Source organism: Apostichopus japonicus, chromosome 9 (assembly GCF_037975245.1).
Source record: "Apostichopus japonicus isolate 1M-3 chromosome 9, ASM3797524v1, whole genome shotgun sequence".
Taxonomy (NCBI): domain Eukaryota; kingdom Metazoa; phylum Echinodermata; class Holothuroidea; order Aspidochirotida; family Stichopodidae; genus Apostichopus; species Apostichopus japonicus.
In genome coordinates this window covers 36,629,753-36,651,958 of record NC_092569.1, presented here as the reverse complement: position 1 = coordinate 36,651,958, position 22,206 = coordinate 36,629,753, and the positions used below count along the sequence as shown (strand labels likewise).

The window sequence follows — 22,206 nt, the reverse complement described above, 5'->3', positions numbered from 1 at the left end:
CAAACCTGAGTCAGTATTACTGTCAATGATATCAATCACTTGAAAGTTTCACAAGTTCTAACAAAGCAGTGTCTGCTCTTCTCTTGTGTGTCAAGGGACTTAATAATTAAATACCTCTTGATAGGGCTTGTGGAGGTTATGAATAATGCACTCTAAGTACCTTTTTGTAGAATTCCAAGTGCTATCGTACAAGTCATGCTTACAAATATTGAACATGTTAAGTGAGATATGAAAAAGTGGATGACAATTTGATGCTTAATCTGCAGATTTATTCATACATTCTGTGACTTCTTTAAAGGCTTACATTTCAGTTGCTTGTTTATTACTTATTAATTACTTGCTTAATCTACAGATTAACTCATAAATTCTGTGACTTCTTTAAAGGCTTCAATTTCAGTTGCATGTTTATTACTTATCAATTACTTGCTTAATCTACAGATTAATTCATAAATTCTGTGACTTCTTTAAAGGCTTCAATTTCATATGCTTATTTATTACTGTCTACACCTGCTTGTTCAAGCCATAAATGCTTAATATGGTAGAAATAGAAAGAAAAACAACATTACTGCATAGGTTTCATTAGAACCCAAGCTAAAGCAGTATTAAACATCTCCCAGCAAGCTTTCACATGTAACACAGTAATGCATATCCTAGCAAAAACATACAGTATAAAATGACTCTACAATTGTATCTTGTAAACAGGAATTTCAAAGATACACGACAGATGATGAAAACAATGTGAGATCAGAAGACCCAGCATCTCGAACAGATGATGAGAAGTCTGCTAACTCTTACTGGGAGACCAACATTAATAAATGGGTCAATCGGTGACCCTGAGAAGGACGGTGTCTACGACGAATGGAAAATATTTAAGGTCATCAATTGAACCAGGAAGCACACATTGACAGTATTCAGGATTGTATGAAGGTGACCACAATGTACTTACTGTATTATGCTAAATATACCAAATGTGTCATTTCATTATGCCTCTTGTGGACCCTTCACCAACCTTGCGCTGCATCTGTTACAGAACAAACATTATTACATCTGTCCCTCTTTTACACCTGCAGGGAGTCAAAAGTCTAAACAGGAACCGAAAAATTATTTTTTTCCTGTTCTATAGTTTACTACATTGTGCTTCTTTTTTAGGGAGCCATTTTTGGCATACTAAAGGTTGCAATATAGAATTCCTTCCATTTAGTTACATATATTTTTTTTCCCTGGCTTCAAACCAAAGTAATTCTGTAACCCACATAGCACTCCTTCATTTGACAGACCTTCCACCTTTGGTATGATGCTATGATTGATGCTATGATTGTACTTCATATAAGGTGTAAAGGTCCATGGTATTGTCTCCAGATTTTATTTATCCCACTAGAGATTGTTAAAATGTTTTAAGGTGCCTAGCTGAAGGTGCTCATAATTAATCACTCAAACATGCTGAAATTTAAATTTGATGATTGACCAAAGGTGGCATTAAAATACTTATTGTAGTTAAGAATCGGTTTAGAGTATCATTTCACCTCCCTAGCAAAGTATGAAGAGGGGGTGGGGGGCGGTCAATACTCCTCTGCAGTAGCATGAATTCATCAGATTAATTGAAAAACAACTTTTCTCAGAGTAACCAGGAGTAATTATTGTAATGTAATAAACCTGTCGTGCCAGGTCAGAGATAAAACAATACATCTTACAATGATTATATTCTGCCCCCTCGGTGAGGAATTGCTTTCTTAATACGCACGATCTCTGTTATTGGACAAAGGGAAGTTAGCCTGTACACTTTGCTTGCTGAAAACCAACTTCCTATAATACAGTTGAACCCTCTAATGAAGGACTTCTTAATTTATATATTAATTACCAAGTTTTTGAATCATTAGCAATGTTTTTTTTTTAATTGTACATAGATTTCTAAGATTTTAAAACACAATATGTACATAAACTAGAAAAAGTGGCAAAGTATAGAATAATTGGAGACAGATAATAGATTGGGCCGTGCATGTACTTCATAGGTTGACACCCCATAGATTAGACCTCTGGCTACAACCAGAGCTGGGAATTACACACAAGTGTTGAATATCATCATAACTGAAGTAAACATGCAAAGCAGGTGGGTGGGGTGGCAGGGGGAGGGAGGGGGTTGTATTACCTATGTTGCAGGTGGGTGGGGTGGCAGGGGGAGGGAGGGGGTTGTATTACCTATGTTGATTTGGTTTGAGAAAGACTTGTAAAATTTTGATATTATATTGTTTGATCACATTGTGTTTGGGGACTGCACGAGGGTAATTAGGTTTAACAGACAGCCAGTGTGATGGATGGAAAAACAACAACCTCAGATCAAGAACTTCTGTTAATAGTTTTCAGTATCTGGAGTTATGAAAGAATTTCTTTGATGACAGAATCCTGTAGACACTGTTAAACAAGTTATACAAGGAATTAAAGAAGTTAGCATTGTAACAATGACATGACTCGTAGATGAATATGCTGAATCAACTATCAAACACTATTCCTGCAAAATGTGTTGTTTCTCTGTCTATCACTTCTGTGTGACCTGACCTGGGCAGATGAAAGAATTGACCTGCGCAGATGTATGAATTGACCTGGCAGCAGTATGAATTGACCTGGGGAGATGTATGAATTGACCTGGCAGCAGTATGAATTGACCTGGGGAGATGTATGAATTGACCTGGCAGCAGTATGAATTGACCTGGGGAGATGTATGAATTGACCTGGCAGCAGTATGAATTGACCTGGGCAATCGTATGAATTGGGGAAACCCTTTCACACTTTGTGTCAAGTATGATCATGTTTTCATATTAATCAAATGTTAATGGTATAATTTTATCATACGATACATTTAAATAAATCTGCTTAAACCTATAACAAACAAGAATTATGAATATTTAACTGAAAATTTAAATTGTATATGCTCATGTTGCCATGTGTGATAATAAAACTCATATAAAATTTAATATCTATTCTATTGTCTTTATTTGTCGATCAAACTATAAAATGTAATAATTGTAAGACCACTGTCAAAATTGTTAGTTTAGATAGACTGGGTCTATGACCAGACAGATGCAGGTTGGTTAAGACATGGTTTAATATGGACCTAACAATCACTATTATTAATAACACTTTATAGATTTGTGTCTATGGACCTGACAATCACTACATATTATAAATAACACTTTATAGATTTGTGACTATTTGAACAATAAAAGATTTAGAAACGTAGGTCAACAGCTCAAAGTATGAAAACCTTTTAAGCACAAATGCTCAAAATTTAAGCTTGAATGAACTCATACATGTTATGTAGGTCTAAATAAAGTGCAAACACATTACTGCCAACAATGTGGTTAACAATGTGAACATCTTGTGTCCAGTGTCATATCAAATGTTTTCATATATCCTATTCTCCACTTATCATGAAAAGGAAAGAATCTTATTACATTTCATAAAGACCATAAAACATGAAGGAAACAATTAAATGTATCAGACCACCAAGTTAGGGATAAGGGAAATGAGCTTACTATCAGACAGCTCAGCCAGGCCAGAATACAGGGTCAGCATTTGCTAGTTATGATAACTACCATGCATAGTATGAACATTTAGTTCAAGTCACTCCAAGATTAATGTGTGTCGTCCAGTTACAGAGTTGTTGACAATTCATAATCATTGACTTTAAATATGAATCTAAGAGACTGACTTGGGTCAGCTTGCGGCTTTGATAAGCCAATGAGGCTTCTTCGCGAGTTCCTGCTTGCAGGAAGATCTAAAATACACACAGTATCGACTTCTTAAGATTTTAGTTAACATGGTAAAGCTTAGCAACAATTGTACTTTAATGGTATTTGATGATTCACACCACCTGTTCAGCAGGCTAACTAGCCTTGTGCATATCATTCTACTGTCATGAACATTAGAAAATTTCACAAAATATTCTTAGCTGGAATCTTGGTCAAACAATCTAGCAGTATGATTGCATAGTCTTTTGGCATCATTGGTACAGTTATTGCACTAACTGGCTCTCATTACACAAGGTATTTGTCTTCCTGTAAGATCTTTCTTTGAGCAATAGAATCCCAAATCCACTGAGGCTTCACCACTTTCATGTCAGAGTTACCACTCAAGACCTGTGAAATATGAAAAGACAATTAAAAGAAGAGATTCTAGTCTTCGGGTCCCCCTTATAGTATTATCGTGCTATATACTTCTAGACTAGTCCAAGAATGAGGTGGACCATGGGAGCATATAATATGTGTGTACTGTCCCATTTAAAGTAATCTATAAATATAAGCAGAATTAGGAAGTATGGATTTACAGAGTGGCACCAAAGCCACAACTCTTCAGAAATTAAATCAGCTCAATTTTGTATTGTGACTAGAATTCGCAACTAGTTTATTATACCTACAAGGCACACTTACACTTTGCTTCAAATCCATAAAACTTGATGAATTCTTCTTTAAGCACTATTAACATCTCGATAGAACATCATATGCATTCTTTGAAAGTCCTGGATTCCAGGAGTAATACTCGATAATAAACAATAAATGGCTATTACTTAGTATGAAACAAGTAAATGTTAGCCAATGTAAACTTTGCACTGTTGTGGGAGATGATTTAGAACCTGAAGAATTACTTGATTACACCACAAAGTTCAGGATGGGGATGTGGGTGACAGGAGGGGAGGGGGGGGAGGGGAGGGGAAGGGGAGTTCTTCATACTTACTGGGTCACCATCTTTGACACCATTTTGCGATATAAGATGAGTAGTCCTTGCAGAAACTTGGTTCTCAACTTCTCCATTATAAGTATTCAGTCTGATTAAGGAGAATTTAAACAGCAAGATGTCTGAAGTAGCTGGTAGCATTTAAACAGAGAGCTGCAGTTATGAGCAAGATGTATGAAGTGGCTGGTAGAATTATTTACAATGCCAATTTAAATAAACTTAAGCTACATTGTTAGCATGCTGTGATGAGGTTATATCATGAATACCTTCCATACCACACATGTATCAGTATTGAACACTGGAGCTCGAGGTTGCTATTGTAAATAATTGTAGAAACAATTAACAACTAATTGCACTGTTGAAAGCATGGTTGAAACAGTTCTACAAGCACTGCACAGAATATGATACAATCTGTTGTAAATGAATGTCAGGGTTATAACAGACATGAATCGGCTAGTTAAAGTAAAATTCAGAAATGCCATAATTTCTAAGATGAAATCAATTTTTTGAGATTGCTGATGAGTTTTATGATAATTTCTAAACATGACAGTGATTGGTAGTTGAGGTAAGGATATGCCACGATGTATCTCTGTAGTTTCTTTCGGTCATCTTCAACAATGTCCTGGTGTAGATGGACTCTGATGTCGGTCAAGAAGTCCTCCAGACCAGACCATTGCTTCCTTCCTCTCTCCTCAGAGTCATCTTTGGTGGCTGTGGAGGGGTCATCTGATTCCTCAGAGGATGAGACCTCTATGCTCTGTGATGCTGCAGGTGTCTGTTTCTGTGTTCTTCTAGCATAGTAGTATCTAGGTGACCATGGTTAAGGCATTTATCAAGTCAACATTTGTAACAAGATAATGTAGTTCTGCTAGTCAAGATAAATATCAATAAATACCAAGAGATTCAATTATATTATTGCAATAAATGCTAAAAACTATGAATCAGAGTCAGTTGACCTATAGACCTGACTAGAGGCAGTTAACTGCTCCATTGACAGCCAAATGCATCTACCTGATAAATCTATTCACAGAAGAACAGATCAATGGATCACCGGTCTTGAGAGAATCTGTACCATCAGAGCAATCAGTCATGTAAACCTGACCCAAGACTGACTAATATAATGTCATCCCAGATAGAGGAGGCAGCAGACTGAATCTAAACTGATAGATTTAATATGATTATGAAGCAGTGTATTGCCTCCAAAAATCCTGGTCCAAGGTTTTGAAGCAATCAGCCAAACTACTGGGCCTATGCTGTAGATGCCCTTCTACCATAACAGTAATATTCCTTGCCCTAGATTTAAATTTAATGGAAACATTTCAGACAGTCATGTGGAATACGTCACACACTCCATGAGTCTTTGACTTGATACATTTATGAATAATTCACACACACTCCATGAGTCTTTGACTTGTTACATTATGAATACTTCACACGCTCCATGAGTCTTTGACTTGTTACATTATGAATAATTCACACACTCCATGAGTCTTTGACTTGTTACATTTATGAATAATTCACACACTCCATGAGTTTTGACTTGTTACATTATGAGTAATTCACACACTCCATGAGTCTTTGACTTTTTACATTATGAATAATTCACACACTCCATGAGTCTTTGACTTGTTACATTATGAATGCTTCACACACTTCATGAGTCTGTGACTTGTTACATTTATGAATAATTCACACACTCCATGAGTCTTTGACTTGTTACATTATGAGTAATTCACACACTCCATGAGTCTTTGACTTTTTACATTATGAATAATTCACACACTCCATGAGTCTTTGACTTGTTACATTATGAGTAATTCACACACTCCATGAGTCTTTGACTTGTTACATTATGAATAATTCACACACTCCATGAGTCTTTGACTTGTTACATTTATGAATAATTCACACACTCCATGAGTCTCTGACTTGTAACATTATGAATAATTCACACTCCATGAGTCTTTGACTTGTTACATTATGAGTAATTCACACACTCCATGAGTCTTTGACTTGTTACATTATGAATAATTCACAGACTCCATGAGTCTTTGACTTGTTACATGAATAATTCACACACTCAATGAGTCTTTGACTTGTTACATTTATGAATAATTCACACACTCCATGAGTCTTTGACTTGTTACATTCATGAGTAATTCATACACTCCATGAGTCTTTGACTTGTTACAGTTATGAATAATTCACACACTCCATGAGTCTTTGACTTGTTACATTTATGAATACTTCACATACTCCATGAGTCTTTGACTTGTTACATTTATGAATAATCTTTGACTTGTTACATTATATGTGAAGTTGGTTGTCAAGGATACACAGATGAATGAATGCCTCTGTTACAAAGATGTTTCTTGATGAGTCGCTCCGTCCCGTACCAGTTGAAACCCGGTGTGGAGTGACCGATCCTGGGTAGATGAACACTTGCTGTACAGGGAAGAATCAAACATGAAATCATTCTAGAGTGTCTCATCTCGTGTTTCAGTCATAGAGTTAATAATAAAAGGTTTTAGTTTGAATCCCCAAAGCTTTGATATTACATTCATTCAATCAAATTCCATCCAATACTAAATGCACATCTTTAAAATTATTCATTGAGTCTTGAGTTTTCTACTCATGATGTTCAAGTCAGGAATGATTTTAAGGTTTACAATTCATCTTACACTAAGTCAGTTAGTGAATGCTTTCCAGTATAAAGGTCTTTCCCTCGTCTTGTATCTGTATATAAATAACAAAATACCTTTCTTTTCTTTTGCTATTTTGTATATCCTTCGTAATCCCTGGTCCAGAGCTGTTAGTTTAATGCCAGACACAGAACTGTTGCGGTCCCGATGTTGAGCAACTATGAGTGCCACCTGTAACAGTCAAATGATGTTCATAAAGGATTAGAGTTTATGTATAATTAACTCTTAGATGGTTGAACTGTTACAAAATACCTATTTTAAGCAGTGCGAAACAGAGGGGAGGGAGACTGCTGTAAACCAAATTGCTGATGGATTTCAAACAGAGAGGAGTTCGGAAAGAACTTGTCTGTAGTTCTTCTGATCACTGGACTCAAGACTCCTGATCACTGGACTCAAGACATATTCACAAGCAAATGATTGTCTCTGCAGGCTAACATCTCTCAACATAAACTTACTCTTGGACACAACCAGTTAGTTTAAAGCATTAATATCAGCACAAAAGGTAACAGATAAAATATATGTTACCTTGCATACCAAACATAAGGACTACACCTGCTTCACAGTCAATGTGAGTCTAGCTAACTTTCTAGATAGGAATCTGGGCAGAGTTGTCATTGTAATCATTAAGTTCGACTATCCCCTGCAGAATTAGCAATAAAATAAAACTAGTATGTCTTTATGAAATTATAGATGGTATAACCATCTCCATGGTTACATCTCTGACATACTTACATAGTCGTTGCCTTCATCTCGACTAACCCTCTCATCAATGGGCACCAGATGGGTATCGCCCAGAGCAAGGTCTGTAGAACAATACATTCATATCAGATAAAGAAAGACCTTACACTTAGCTTAGAGGATAAACAAAAACAGTAAACCAGGTAACAATGATGAAGATTTGATTCAGCTATAGTTTGCCCAGTCTGTGAGTGAATAAATATTTAACTGCAGATTAAGGGAGACTTGTGTTTCATTGGAATATCTGGAATCAATTTCCAGGTGGCATGAGAAAATAACTGATTCTAATCAGTGGCTGAAATTTGGTGAAATTTATCTGGTGAATCTTTTTGTATGGTGGTGAGGGATGGGGTGAGATGGTGCTTGAAGTGAGAGGGGATTTGATGGGATGGGAGGTGTAGTTTGCATGAGCATGGATAGATGGGTTGATAAGGGGTTGATTGGGTTACATGCATTGATGGGGTGAGAGGGTGCTTGATGGGGTGAGATGGGGTGAGGTGGGGTGAGATGGGGTGATCCATCATTCACAATATATTGTTCTTGAATCAGGAATAAACTAACCTTTCATTCTTCCAGCTAGTTCATACTGCATCTCTGGCATTTGTGATCTGTTTGAGAGGGCTGTAAATAGACCACCCTGACCCCAAGAGCCACTGTCATCTGCAAAAGAAACAAAAGCAAATGATCAAAATCATGTGATTACTAAATAGACAAGGCTAACTTTGAATGACAAGAATAACAGTCCCATTATTTTTGATTGTAGCGAATTTTTATATTTGTGATGAGTTCCTGAATACACTGCTACTCTGAAGGGCAGATGGACAGGTGGAAGAAGTTGTCACCTCTCAAAAGCAGTTTCTGGTGTAAACAGAACCAAAGAATAACATCACGAATACAAACATAATAACCTTCACGGTGAGATAACGGTTACCATGGTAACTGTAATCAAGTAGTGAGGGGGTTACCCCCCTCCCGCCCCACCAGTTAACAGGCAAGATGTAGTTAGTATGATAGTAATGTACTAACCAACACAATGAACCACAATAGCATCTCCTTGCTTGATACTGGGATAGGTCACATCTCCCTTGATGTACTGTATACCCAGCTGCCTCTCCTCATCCTCATCCTCCTCCTCCTGCATGACCCCTGTGACTTCCTCCTCATCTTCATCCTCATCCCCTGAATCGGAATCCAGGAGGATGTTTGAAGAGCTGTAATTGCTTCTCGCCCATAACTCCTCTCTGAACAAAATACAAAATAAGAGAACGGTCAATTCTTAAATGTCCCTCTGTGACCTCATTAAGCTGATTTAAAGTACATTCATACCCAAATAAGTTTGAATTTTTATTTGCATTTAGATGCAGTTTCTGACCTAATGAAAATTGTTGTCACCTTTAGTTGAGTATTCATTGACAGACCATCACTTGGTGACAACCTCAATTTCAATTCATACAAAAAACTACTTTCATATTATGTTGCTTGCACTTGATTGTCCTGCTTCTCTTTGGTCAAAACAGCAAAACACTGGCACAGAGGGAAACTGTTTTCACTGTTAAATGTAATTTTTTCCCCCCTTTACATTACTGTATTAACCAAACTACCAAAGAAAATGCTGAATCCTTGTAAGAAATGTAAACTCTTTTCTTCACAACAACATTTAACATATCATAAATGTAATTAACAGTCCTTTCCTCTTGCAAAGTTGATTGGAAAACATATGTGGACAGATATTTTATAGCTGAGACTGGAATACATTCTGCTTTACTGAGCAATCATTCATCTATTGCACCCTAACACACTTCCTTTGAAATTGTGACTCTGTATTGTTCTTGTAAGATATACTGGATGGATGAAAATTATTTAATTAACGGCCTTCCATGTTCATTATTCTCATACTTCATTTATACAACACAGATATTTCTGTCTATAAAGATGATGAATAACAGCATTCCATGTCGGTTATTCTCATAGTTCATTATATAACACAGAATATCTGTCTAAAAAGATGATAATTTTGTGATTTTACTCCACTTACTGTTTCCTTCTTCGTTCCTGAGCTCTCCTGACTTCGGCCTCTTCTTGGAGCCTGGCTCTCTTTGCAGCAGATTCTTGCCTCTAAAAATGAAAACAATCAAGATGCGAGAATGAATTATCAAATATGTCAAACTTCTACTATCCTGTTTACATCTAAATAATTCAAACAACTCCTGGGCTTTTTTTTTTTTTTGCATTCTAAAGTTTGTGGAAAATACTGGGGATCTGTAACATTATCCACATAACCTTGATGTCCTATACCCGAATACCCTGCCTCTTTATTTATTTCCAACCTAAATGTCCTATACCCTAACACCCTGCCTCTTTATTTATTCCCAAACACCCACATAACCTTGATGTCCTATACCCTAACACCCTGCCTCTTTATTTATTCCCATAATAGCCTCTCTAATACCTTCTTTCTCCTCTCCTCCTTCTCTTCCTCTGTGAGTTCCTTTCGTTTTCTGGTTGGTACTGTCAGCTCTTGAAAGACACTAGTGGAGCCAGTCTGCCTCCTTGACCTCGGAGTATTGGTTTCTTGGTCCTGTTTTGTTACGTTGTCTGTGTAGGAGGAAAGATCACAACCAATACTATCTATGAGAGTAGAGGTATGTTTTATGCATCTAAGAGAGTTCAAATCTGAACATTAAACCATTATATCTTGATTTACTTATTGGAATGTAAAGTTTACACCTGCCTGTAATTATTTTGACCCACAACTTCTTACTACTGTAACATAATATGGATTCCACTTCTGGATATATTTAATCAGACAATTAAAGAAGCAATTAAAGAAGTATCATAAAAGAATTCCTACTTTATCTTATAGTTCATTGATGGTATCTAATGTCTTTTATTCAGTACTATAAAAACAACTTTATTAATCTCCAGCAACATGTGACTACATTTTAGCAATGGTAAAATATGGAATATTGATTGCAATGCATACTTAATGACTTGTTACCATGTCAACCTACCAGCTAATAGCCTATCAAAGGCATCTTTATCTTGGTCTGTAGTTTCCTTTGAGTAGTCCTTGCCTTCAAACATATAGATGTGATCTGTGAACAGATATTAATACTAGAATACAACATGGCTGTTTAATGAATCTCATCATAACAATGATGTCCTTAAATACCCTGAAAAGTAACCCAGAATGTACTACAACTAAACAATTGGACACAGATAGAAGGAATGCGGAGCATGTGACTAATATATGATTTTAAATTCTTCATTCTTCATTTAGGAGTGTTAGCTCAGTGGTTAACGCCGGTGCCTTTCAATCATAAGGTCCCCGGTCCGAGTCACTCCCAGATTAATGTATGTCGTCCAGTTACAGAGTTGTTGAAAATTGACAATTCATAATCATGGACGTTAAATATGAATCTAAGAGACTGACTTCGGTCAGCTTGCGGCTTTGATAAGCCAATGATGGCTTCTTCGCGAGTTCCTGCTTGCAAAAGGATCTAAAATACATACATACATACATACATACATTTCAATCTGGATATGCACCTTGAGAGATAAACTGACATTATTAAATCTGTTTTCAATCCTACAGTGAAAGGAGTAGCTTTACTGCATCACTTGTAATCATCTCCTCTTACCATGCTGTGTCTCTTCTTCATCTTCGTCTTCATCCATCTGCTCCTCCTCCTCCTTCTCCTCCTCCTTTCTCTCTGCTTCTCTCTCTTCTGGGAGACACCACTCTCCATCTACAGTAGCTCCCAGAATGCTTTGCAAGTCAACATTATCAATGGAACTGTCATCTGACTGTAGTAACTTCTCCAATCCAAATTTCAACATTTCCGAAAGCTGCAAAAATCATTTCTTGTGATGAACTTTGTATTTCCATATTTGTGCATCTTGGGATAAATTGCTAATGCTTAAAATTTCTCTGATTTGTTGCAGCAAACTTAATTGTGATAAACTGCTATCATTACAACATTTCCAAGAGGTGCAACGTAAAACAATACGGCTCATGAATGTCAAAACCAAATGGATGAAAGACGAGAAACATCATATCCATTATTAAAGCATCTTCTATGACCAAGGTAGGTGACATTTGTAGAAACAATCTGCCATCTGGCCACCAATGATTGTTTTGATTGAATACAATGCTTGTTTTGCTGCCATAAAACACAAAACTAATTCATACATCTTCCTTGAGCTTCCTCAATCATGTTTGACAAATTTAAGACCTTGTTCAGTCTAACCAATTTTACTGTTAACTTTCTGTTCAAAGAGGGAGGATGATAAAATAAAAACAAAATAATTTCCAAAGGAGGACCAAAGTACATTCTTTGATGTTAGGAAGCCCCTCCCAGCTGACTTTATCCTGACTTTTAGCATACTGAGGGTACAAACCTGTGTAGCATTTACTGCTGTACTATTAGCATTAGCGATGGATGAAAACTGGCCACCTTCTATCACTTGGTTTGTCAACTTCAGCTTCATGTCAGCTCTCCGTAGGATGACCTCCTCAACTGTATCTCTCCCAACCAGTCGAATCACTTTGACAGGTCTAGAGTAGAGAATTATGAAGAATGTAAACATCTAAAATACTTCACTATTACTAAAGGAGATGAACTATTAACTCCCTCAACTGTATCTCTACCAACCAGTCGAATCACTTTAATAGGTCTAGAGTAGAGAATCATGAAGAATGTAAACATCTAAAAGACTTCACTATTACTAAAGGAGATGAACTATTAACTCCCTCAACTGTATCTCTACCAACCAGCCGAATCACTTTGACAGGTCTAGAGTAGAGAATCATGAAGAATGTAAACATCTAAAAGACTTCACACTACCGGAGATAAACCAAGATTTAAACAGAATGAAACACTTGTGTGGACCTAAAATAAGAGACATCTTCATTCTTTGCTGTTAATGTTATTTGAAAGGTGACAAGATACTCAGGATATGAAATGATGCTTTCAACAACACAGAGATAAGTAGCAACTATCTAAGACATTGCATCATGGAAATGGCATATTAGACATTTATTGTCTTCCAAAGCAGCACATATTGCAGATAGGGTCTATATGAAAGATACTTTACTGGGAGCTGTGGTGTTTGGCCCTGCACAGCACATCTCTGTCAGACCCTATTACTTCTTTCTAATAACACAACTTGAGATTTGAGTCACTTTATTCTACCTGGTTTGTCCTATTCTGTGAGCCCTTGCTGCAGCTTGGATATCATTTTGTGGATTGAAGTCACTGTCCACAAAGATAACTGTATCTGCACCCACCAGATTTAACCCTTGACCTCCAGCCTTGGTTGAGAGAAGGAAAACAAAAGTCTCATCATGTTTGTTGAAGTTTCTGACGGCGAGGAACCTTTCTTCTCCTCTCACTGAACCATCCAATCTCTCGTAGGTGTATCCTAAAAATGAGGATGATACAGTAATATCCAGTATCACATAGAAAACTTATGTCAAATGGGAAAAAATGCATTAAAACTACAAAATGTTCTACCAAAACTTATTGTACACTGAAGCATATTACTTTCATGAGCAATCAAATTCTAGACCCTAAAAAAACATACTGTGAGCACTTAATTACTCCCTGAGATATCCTAAATTCATAATATGGTGAATATATAATGAATATAATGAATGATAAATAATAGCTTGGATAACAAAGTTTACCTCTATAACCAAGATAGTCCTGTAAGATGTCAAGCATGTAGGTCATCTGGGAAAACAGCAGCACTTTATGATTGTGTTGCCATAGTGACCGTAGCAGCTGATCAAGAAGATGTAGTTTACCGCTAGCATCAATCAAATGATTCCCGAGTTCAAATGGCTCTGGTTCCACACCTTGTGGGAAAGAAAAAACTTTCCTAAATCAAATTGACTAAATGAATGACTGATTGTAGACATATGATGTGTGGAATTAAAACATGTACAAACATGAATAAATATAAGTATAAGTCAACAATGTTAGACATGTTGCTTTAGTTTTGTTAGTTTTGCACTGATAGTTGCAGACAAGGGGAAGGCGATCTGTCACATCTAAATGTTCAAACATTGCACCACTATAAAAAGTATTCCTTTTAATTTAGAATGCTAAAATGTAAACTCACCATTAAACATGTAGGGATGATTGACACATTAAGATGTAAATGGAACTCACCATTAAACATGTAGGGGTGACTGACACATTAAGATGTAATTGGAGCTCACCACTAAACATATAGGGGTGACTGACACATTTTCTGAGTTGCATCATTACGTTCATCAAGCTAGTCCTGTTCGGACCAGATCCCTGAAGTTGGTGGAATGTACCTGAAACATAAGATCAGATCAATATATGATACTGTGAATAACTGTAGAACAGCTATTTTGCATCCCATGCACTCCCCCCCCCCCCCCCTACCTAAAGGAAAGGAAGTATACTTGTATACAAGTTTCATTTTATTGTTTTACAAATCTTTCCTTTTGCATTTAACTTCATATATATTGATAAAGATAAAGATCTTCTTAGTCGGTGGTTTATTCTGAAGTTTACTTACCGACATCCTTCATTAATATTGCTTTGTAAAGTTTTTTCTGTATTGCTGATAATCCATGGAACAGCAGCACCTAAAGAAAGAGAAATATGAACCTCAATTAGAGGGACATTCCAGTAACATACAATACGACACAAACAGAAAACACCAATATTACATTGCTAAGGATAAACCCTCATCTCATTATCATGCTCCTCACTCCATATCATGATTTTTTGAAGGTTCCAACTTTTTGGCAGATAAACCATTCATTACTCCAAGAAGTTGATCAAATTTTGTTGGTCTGTAATGTCATCACGACACATCCTCCCAAACTACTGAGGGAAACCTTTGTTGCCAAATTGTTTCACCAGTACTATGTCCTTGGTGAAATATTATAAATACCATAACTGGTTAAAGCGCCCTAACATCTCATGTGTCAGGTGTGTTACTGACACCATACATTAATACTAGTACTGAAATTTACAGCAGAAATAAACACGAGTAATTTGAATAAGGAAGAAACTAACTTCTGTTTTCTTTGGGAGATCCAACACTACTTCATTCTTGGTTCTCCGTAGAAGAAATGGTTTCAGTAAGTTATGAAGGTTCTTCTTCGCTGTAAGAAAGTAAAATTAATGTAATTACTAATTACCATGTAAAAAATACACAAATGACAAACACACATAGACTGTATCACCATAATATTTACTGGTTTAAAGGGGTGGATAGACATTGTGTTGAAAGAGAGGAAATATATTATTATTTATAATCGAACAAATTCAACAAACACACCATTGTTTAAATCCTAAATAAAACCTCTCTCAAGACAACAACATTGTAGTTCTGGATTTTTTTTAACTACCTTTCTCTTTTGAAATATCCTCAAATTCATCCATGAAAGCTTCAACGGCTGAAAGGCGAAAGACTCGAGGAGCAACGAAGGAAAGAAGAGAGTAGAGTTCCGAGAGGTTATTCTGGACTGGAGTTCCCGTTATTAGCAAACGATGAGCAATCTTAAGCTGTCAGAGAACAAAACAGAATAAAGCAGACAATTTAGTTAGATGGTTGTGATTCCTTAAAAACACCGAGAATGTTACCATTCCCGCCAATCTCCTGACTTAGATAGTGTAGGTCACTTTAGTTAGATGGTTGTGTTTCCTTACAAACACTGACAATGTTAAGGTTCCCACCAATCTACTGACTTAGATAGTGTAGGTCACTTTAGTTAGATGGTTGTGTTTCCTTACAAACACTGAGAATGTTAACGTTCCCACCAATCTACTGACTTAGATAGTGTAGTTCACTTTAGTTAGATGGTTGTGTTTCCTTAAAAATATTGAGAATGTTACCGTTCCCGCCAATCTACTGACTTAGATAGTGTGCAATGTTTTATGTGAACACTTCACAGTATCTTGTCTAGCCCCAAAATTAGCTCTGATAAATGGTCTTATCAGAGAAAAAGTATATCACATACACATGTTAAGTCTTGCAATGATTAAAGTAAGAGAGAGTGTATAAATCCTGTTTTTATAAATTCTTGACTTGTATTGTAACAATAAAATTTTAAGTTAAGTTGATTCTAAACCAGTAAACCATGCAAACTTAGTCAAATCTGTGATGTTCCTTCACCTGGGAGTTTTCAGACATTCAGGAAGGCTAGAATGGCTCGTTGTAGTTGTTTTAATCAGATCTCTACTGAGGAAATATAGGAAAGACTAACCTCTCTTAACGTCTGATAAAGAAGAGAATTTGAATTCTTGAGACGATGAGCTTCATCCACCACAAGAACAGACCATTGCATCTTCTCGAGAAACACTTCATCTTTCAAACAAATCTAAAAGGATATCAGACAAAATAATATTCATAATTTAAGACAATTTCATCCCATCAGCTTGTCCTATGTTTCTTAGAACTAACTATAGTATGTAATTAAACCATAAACAAGGCCTGCTAATTTGGTTACCAATAGCATAAATCATTATAAATGTATAGCATAGCACAGATCATTAATTATTATCCACTAACTATATAATAATCCTGAAACTCACAGCCCTTGAATGTCACCATTATGACCATCTAAAGCAGGGGTGGGCAACCTACGGCCCGGGGGCCACATGCGGCCCACCAGTGATTTTTTTGCGGCCCGTGAGATGTCTCAAGAAAAAGAAAAAAAATCAATCTATTTTATATCATCACAAAAAACAAGTTAGCTGCTTAGAATTTATCGGCACTAATGATGCTGTCGGGTAGGCCTTTTATCCCCATTATCAACTGTACTGTATTGACATTATGTTTTTGTGAATACAGATTAAGTAAACACACCTATTGCTTGAAAGTCCTCGGAATCAAAGGTTTGAAATCAAAAGCAGGTCATTGGTTAGGTGCGGCACAGTAAATTTTTCACCACTTATAACTGGCCAATTCATTTAAATGTTGCCCACCCCTGATCTAATGGTATACTTTTGTCATTATCATCTTTTATTTGGGTTTGTCAGTTTTATCCTTATCACAAGAATAAGAATTGATTAATGTTGATATCACAATTCAAACTGCAAGGTCGTCCAACTCATCACAAAACTATCATCAAAAATAAAATGAAGAAAAGTGAACTTCCCCTTCAAAAGTTACACAGCATACCTCGTAAGTGGTCAGTAAAATGTTGAAGTTTCCATCTCTACGAAGATCCTCTCTAATATCCTGCCTCTCATCCTTACCACCGATGTAAGAGATGACTTGAAGGTTAGGAGAGAATCTGAAATGACATATTCAAACACAAAACAGAGATTTAACAGCATCACCCCTACACTAATCATCTATTCAAGTCAACTACAAAGACTGCTTTCCACTTTCAATATTTTACTAAGTTTTATAAATTCAGCACCCTGTTAAAGTTGAACACATTTACCGTTTAAACTCATCCTGCCAGTTAGCAATCACAGATAGAGGGCTCACTACCAAAATAGGTCCATGAACTAGATTAGATCCAACAAGCTGGGTCAAGAGTGAAACAGTCTGAGAAATAAAAGAAGAGCAAACAATAACATCAATCAGCAATATCTTCATGTACCAGTCACTTCTAGCACAGCTAACTGGCAAAGTTTACTATCACATCTACTGCATGTTACCTATACCAAAGCAGACAACCTCACCGAGGCATAAACCTTGAGGCTAGATTTCCAGAAAACTAACTCGGTGATGGGTGCCCAAAACCCGAAAAATTTTATGAAAAAAAAAGGAATTAAACTCATTTATTATACAAACCTTTGCTTTACTTTGTTGAACAGGGTTAAGATTCTTGTATGTGAGAATTGGGATAGAGAGATCCCAAGGTTAGACCGTAATATAAACTCACTGTAAGACTGTGAGAGTTGACCAGTATGCATTTACCCACAAGGTATGAAAATGCATTAGGCACACCATGTTATCCATACAGGTGAGACCATAATATAAACTCACTGTAAGACTGAGAGTTGACCAGTATGCATTTACCTACAAGGTATGAAAATGCATTAGGCACACCATGTTATCCATACAGGTGAGACCATAATATAAACTCACTGTAAGACTGTGAGAGTTGACCAGTATGCATTTACCCACAAGGTATGAAAATGCATTAGGCACACCATGTTATCCATACAGGTGAGACCATAATATAAACTCACTGTAAGACTGTGAGAGTTGACCGGTATGCATTTACCCACAAGGTGTGAAAATGTATAAATGCATAAGTGGGAAATAAGAAAACTGATTTGCTCTTGATTTGCTCTCTCAGTTTGCTCTCCAATATCTAGCACCTTTACCAAAACAATGGGTTATGACTGAAAGCAATATATACATTTAATAGTAAACATTTTTAACAAAATGAATGTAAATTAGAAGGCAATCCATCCCTCCATTACATTCTCGAACATTCTGGTTGCTTAGATATAGCACTTCTTAATATGAGTGTTACGCTGAAAGAAAGAATCAAAATCAGACATTTTTGCAAATTTTCAGTGTTTCTTTGTCATTTGAAAATCTTGTCCAATCAGTGAATAGATTAAGAGCAAACAGTATCAAGAATTTAGCAAAAACCAGGCAAAGGACTGCTTGAAGGACCCGTGCATCTCATCATTCCACACAATCTGACAAAAAAAGGAAGGACCCCCTTCCCCAACCATCAATTGGCCCTCCACCCACTTGCTCATCCCAACCCACTCCCCCCCCCCCCCAATTGATAACTCCTTTGAAAATGAGAACAAGCTGACGACCACTTACTTGACAAGTCTTACCGAGACCCATCTCATCTCCTAGGATACAACCATGTCCATAACGCCATCTTTGCAGAAGCCAGTCAACTCCCTCTAGTTGATACGGTCTTAAAGAGATACCTAGGATAAAACATGAATTTCTGTATTAGTTTTCCTATTGATTCAAATTTCACATTTATTATTAAACTTGTGGACATATATCTCCAAGACAAAGAATGTGATCACGGCTATAAGACAATATTAGTTATTGATACAGTAGTTTGCCTTCAGGGTAGTAGTTAAACGGATTTTGAAATTTGATATTCCGTGACCATTACTGGAATTTCTAGCATATTTGGTCCTTTACACTGAGGGGTCTAAATGAAACAAATAAAATAACATACAATTGATTACACATACAGTGCATGATGGATTGATATATGAAGATTTACATCAAACAACAGACAGAATGCCTATACCTTTCAATCCACTTCTTTGTAGTTCTTCTCCTGTCACGGTTTTAGACTGATCACTCTTTCTTGCATCACCCAACTCTTCAAGTTTCCTGTAGATCCTGTCCATGGTTGATCAAACACACAGATTATGTCCCTTGGATGTATCAGACACCTACCTTACAGTCATGAAAAACATTGATAAACATTAATATTTTTAGAAATAAGAAGGAACTTGCAAAGACAGAAATTTTAAATCTAACCTGCCTACCTTCAAAATTCACACCCAGGTCCTAGGTTAGGACTTCTGGGTTTCCATGTAAGTATACAAAATTAGTGACAGCCTAAGACCTGGCCTTGGTGCTTTTAGCCACTTGTGCAAATAGAAAATTGGCTACACCAAATAATTCAAAACATTGATCAGAGAAGATTGAATTTGAAGTGACATACATCATTTCAATCACAAGAAAGATTTGTGCAGCTTCCTGTTTACAAGGTAGACCTATGAATTACCCATACCCCTACACTAGCCTTACTGATGCCAAAGAAGTCTAGCCTACCTCCTTCTGTCCGAATCTTATCAAATTATTTGTCAAATCACATAGTACTAGTAGTAGGCTAGGCCTGCAGTAGAAGGAAGGAAACAAACCACAGAATAAAATCATTAATTACCAATATCTGATCATGTGCCACTCATCACCGGTCCACTATTACATAGGGGTGTTTTGTATTTGAGTACAATCTAAAACAGTTGTTTGTTGTTCTCAAATTATTTTGAGAACGACACTTTAGATCACTACCCTAGCTGGTGAGTTAATGTTATTTATATTATTATTAGTCCCTAATCCTATGACAACCTTTTACCATTGTTATACTTGATGTCAACCTATTATCCAATGGTATAGTCTATAAAACAACTGGCGATGATTGGGACATGTTTCCCATTAGCCTACATTTAGTATCCATGCATGCTCTTTGCACTGTGAAGTAACCATATACAGTAACAGGGTCTAACTCTACTACTTCATTAAGTCATTGTAGGCTATCTCTAAGTTAGGTAGCCTTTAATTCGGGCCTGGTCTGAAAGCTAGCCTTGGCTTACAGTTAGACACTACTTAAGTGATACTGATAAGTGAAAAGCCTAGGTTACTGTACAGCGTAAGACTACAGTAGCTTACTCTTCTCTAGTCTAGCCCTAGCTTAACTTAACAATATAATATAGCCTAGCCTATACGTTGCTCACAATGAAAGGAATTTCTGAACTGGTTCAGATGCATGTGACTTAAAACAAACTTTTGAGAGAATAAATGCATCTACAATTTTCATGTGACACGCTTCTTACCACAGACAAAGAGCAGTTATAAGAACCTAGACTCACACAGCAGGTTTACAACTTTCATATGTCCCGCGTTGCTGAAGCTAAGTGGGTTGTATCTTCCTCAATTGTAAACATGAATCACTCTTTCAGGTCAGATGTGCATATCTGGTAGCTATATCATGTGTGTACCACCCACAGAGCTCAATACCAACGAGGTAAATGAATCATTTACCTCGTTGCTCAACACCACAAGGTTTAACTCGTTGCTCAACACATAGATCATTTCTAGAATTTATGGAGGTCGTGAACCGTATCATATTTATTGATGTAATATTCACATTATATCTGTTTTATCTATCACTTGCATTCATTGACATTAAATAAAATCTTATTAAAGCCATTATTTCAGAAAATAATGCTACATTTCTATTTCCAAAAACTCATACAGAACATGTGTGAAACAACTCAATTTCTGATCTCGTAATTTTTATCTTTGCCATGGTTAACAATTTTTGTTGATAGATTGTCGCTTGATGGTAACATGTCGCGAAATACGTCACTGTGACAGACAAGCACGGGCAAGTTCCAAGAAGAACGCAAGAATCGTCGGAAAGATAAAACCGATATATAAATGCTTGCTGATGGTGACAAATTGTTACGATGGATTATTAATTTCCCCTACAAGGCTTTCACTCCGAAACCGTTACGGCTGCTGCAGGCTTATGGCGAGCCAGACTGATGGCCCGCCATAAAGCCTGGTTATCCGTGGATCAACCGCTACGTTTGGTGCAGGCTATGTCCCTGGATCGAGGTACCACGGGCCAGTGGCATCATGTCCGTATTGTTTTTCATGCTGATATGTATTGAGGAAAGGCCTCGAGATTCCAATTTACTGTGCCGCTGCATTTAAACTAAATTATTGTTATGAAATTCATAATCAGTGTTAAATGAGAGAAGAATTAGTAACATGTTCGTTACATTTGCATGTTTAGCCCTATACTTAGCCATTATTTGGCTTTTTCATATTTTATTGCCATCTCAATCTGAGAAAGGTACATCAAGGTCGGTCTGATTAGTGAGTTGTTAGCCATAACGTACAGTCAGAGGTGACGGAAGTGGGTTCGATATGGGAGCGGGAAACACAAACTTCACAGAGAGGTTGGGATCACGACGTAACAACCACAAAATCACGCCAAAACTTCCTGAAAATGGAACCACATTGCAATTGTAAAATTTCAGTCTTTGAACAAAACTGCACTTTTGAATTACATTTTTTTCTTCAAATTGTCAGCAAAGGGTAGAATACTTTGTAATAATTGTTTTCTTAACTTCTCAACCAAAGGTCACTTTTTAAATAACAAATAGGCACTTTCGCATTACATAGGGCAAACTGGTACCGACTTCTATTAACAAGTTCTATTATAATAATAACAATAAGTAATATTTTTACAGCTCATAATCAGCAAAGTTGCTCAAAGCGCTTTACAAATGTAAAACTTACAAAA

At 36.6% G+C, this 22,206-nt stretch overlaps 2 protein-coding genes across 14 annotated transcripts in view; one reads left to right on the top strand and one right to left on the bottom strand.

Moving 5' to 3' along the window:
• Positions 1-2,969, top strand: part of LOC139973069 (dystrobrevin beta-like) — an 85,435-nt gene extending 82,466 nt beyond the window's left edge. For all 8 annotated transcript variants that reach the window (XM_071979443.1, XM_071979439.1, XM_071979440.1 and 5 more), the window contains one exon: positions 703-2,969. In XM_071979443.1, the coding sequence (XP_071835544.1) occupies positions 703-742 (40 nt within the window). In that variant the 3' untranslated portion in view covers positions 743-2,969. The remainder of the gene's footprint in view (positions 1-702) is intronic.
• LOC139973068 (chromodomain-helicase-DNA-binding protein 1-like) lies at positions 2,217-20,895 on the bottom strand. Of its 6 annotated transcripts, none has more exons than XR_011795133.1 (26): positions 20,726-20,892; positions 19,411-19,562; positions 18,960-19,072; positions 17,608-17,714; positions 17,340-17,454; positions 16,423-16,536; positions 15,565-15,721; positions 15,230-15,318; positions 14,724-14,793; positions 14,395-14,496; positions 13,858-14,028; positions 13,364-13,592; positions 12,570-12,726; positions 11,810-12,017; positions 11,180-11,263; positions 10,618-10,763; positions 10,204-10,283; positions 9,195-9,409; positions 8,730-8,828; positions 8,163-8,233; positions 7,487-7,601; positions 7,065-7,173; positions 5,305-5,534; positions 4,729-4,811; positions 2,662-4,133; positions 2,217-2,597 (listed from the first exon to the last, which is right to left on the bottom strand). XR_011795133.1 is itself a non-coding variant. In XM_071979437.1 (25 exons), the coding sequence occupies exons 2-25, from the start codon at positions 19,511-19,513 to the stop codon at positions 4,032-4,034; spliced, it is 3,069 nt and encodes a 1,022-aa protein (XP_071835538.1). In that variant the 5' UTR covers positions 19,514-19,558; positions 20,762-20,895; the 3' UTR covers positions 2,217-4,031. The 6 variants fall into 6 exon arrangements, 4 of the variants coding, with proteins under 4 accessions (XP_071835538.1, XP_071835536.1, XP_071835537.1 ...); XR_011795134.1 differs by having other exon boundaries at positions 2,217-2,618; positions 2,727-4,133; XM_071979437.1 differs by having other exon boundaries at positions 2,217-4,133; positions 19,411-19,558; positions 20,762-20,895.
• Between the last annotated feature and the right edge of the window lie 1,311 nt (positions 20,896-22,206).

Excerpts from the sequence above, each read along its gene's own strand:
- LOC139973068 (XM_071979437.1), bottom strand. The coding sequence starts at position 19,513 with ATGGACAGGATCTACAGGAAACTTGAAGAGTTGGGTGATGCAAGAAAG. Across the intron at positions 10,284-10,617 it reads AGGAGGAGAGGAGAAAGAAG|AGGCAAGAATCTGCTGCAAA; the intron begins GTATTAGAGAGG and ends TTTCATTTTTAG. Across the intron at positions 7,602-8,162 it reads GAGATGAAGGCAACGACTAT|GTGGCACTCATAGTTGCTCA; the intron begins GTAAGTATGTCA and ends TGACTGTTACAG.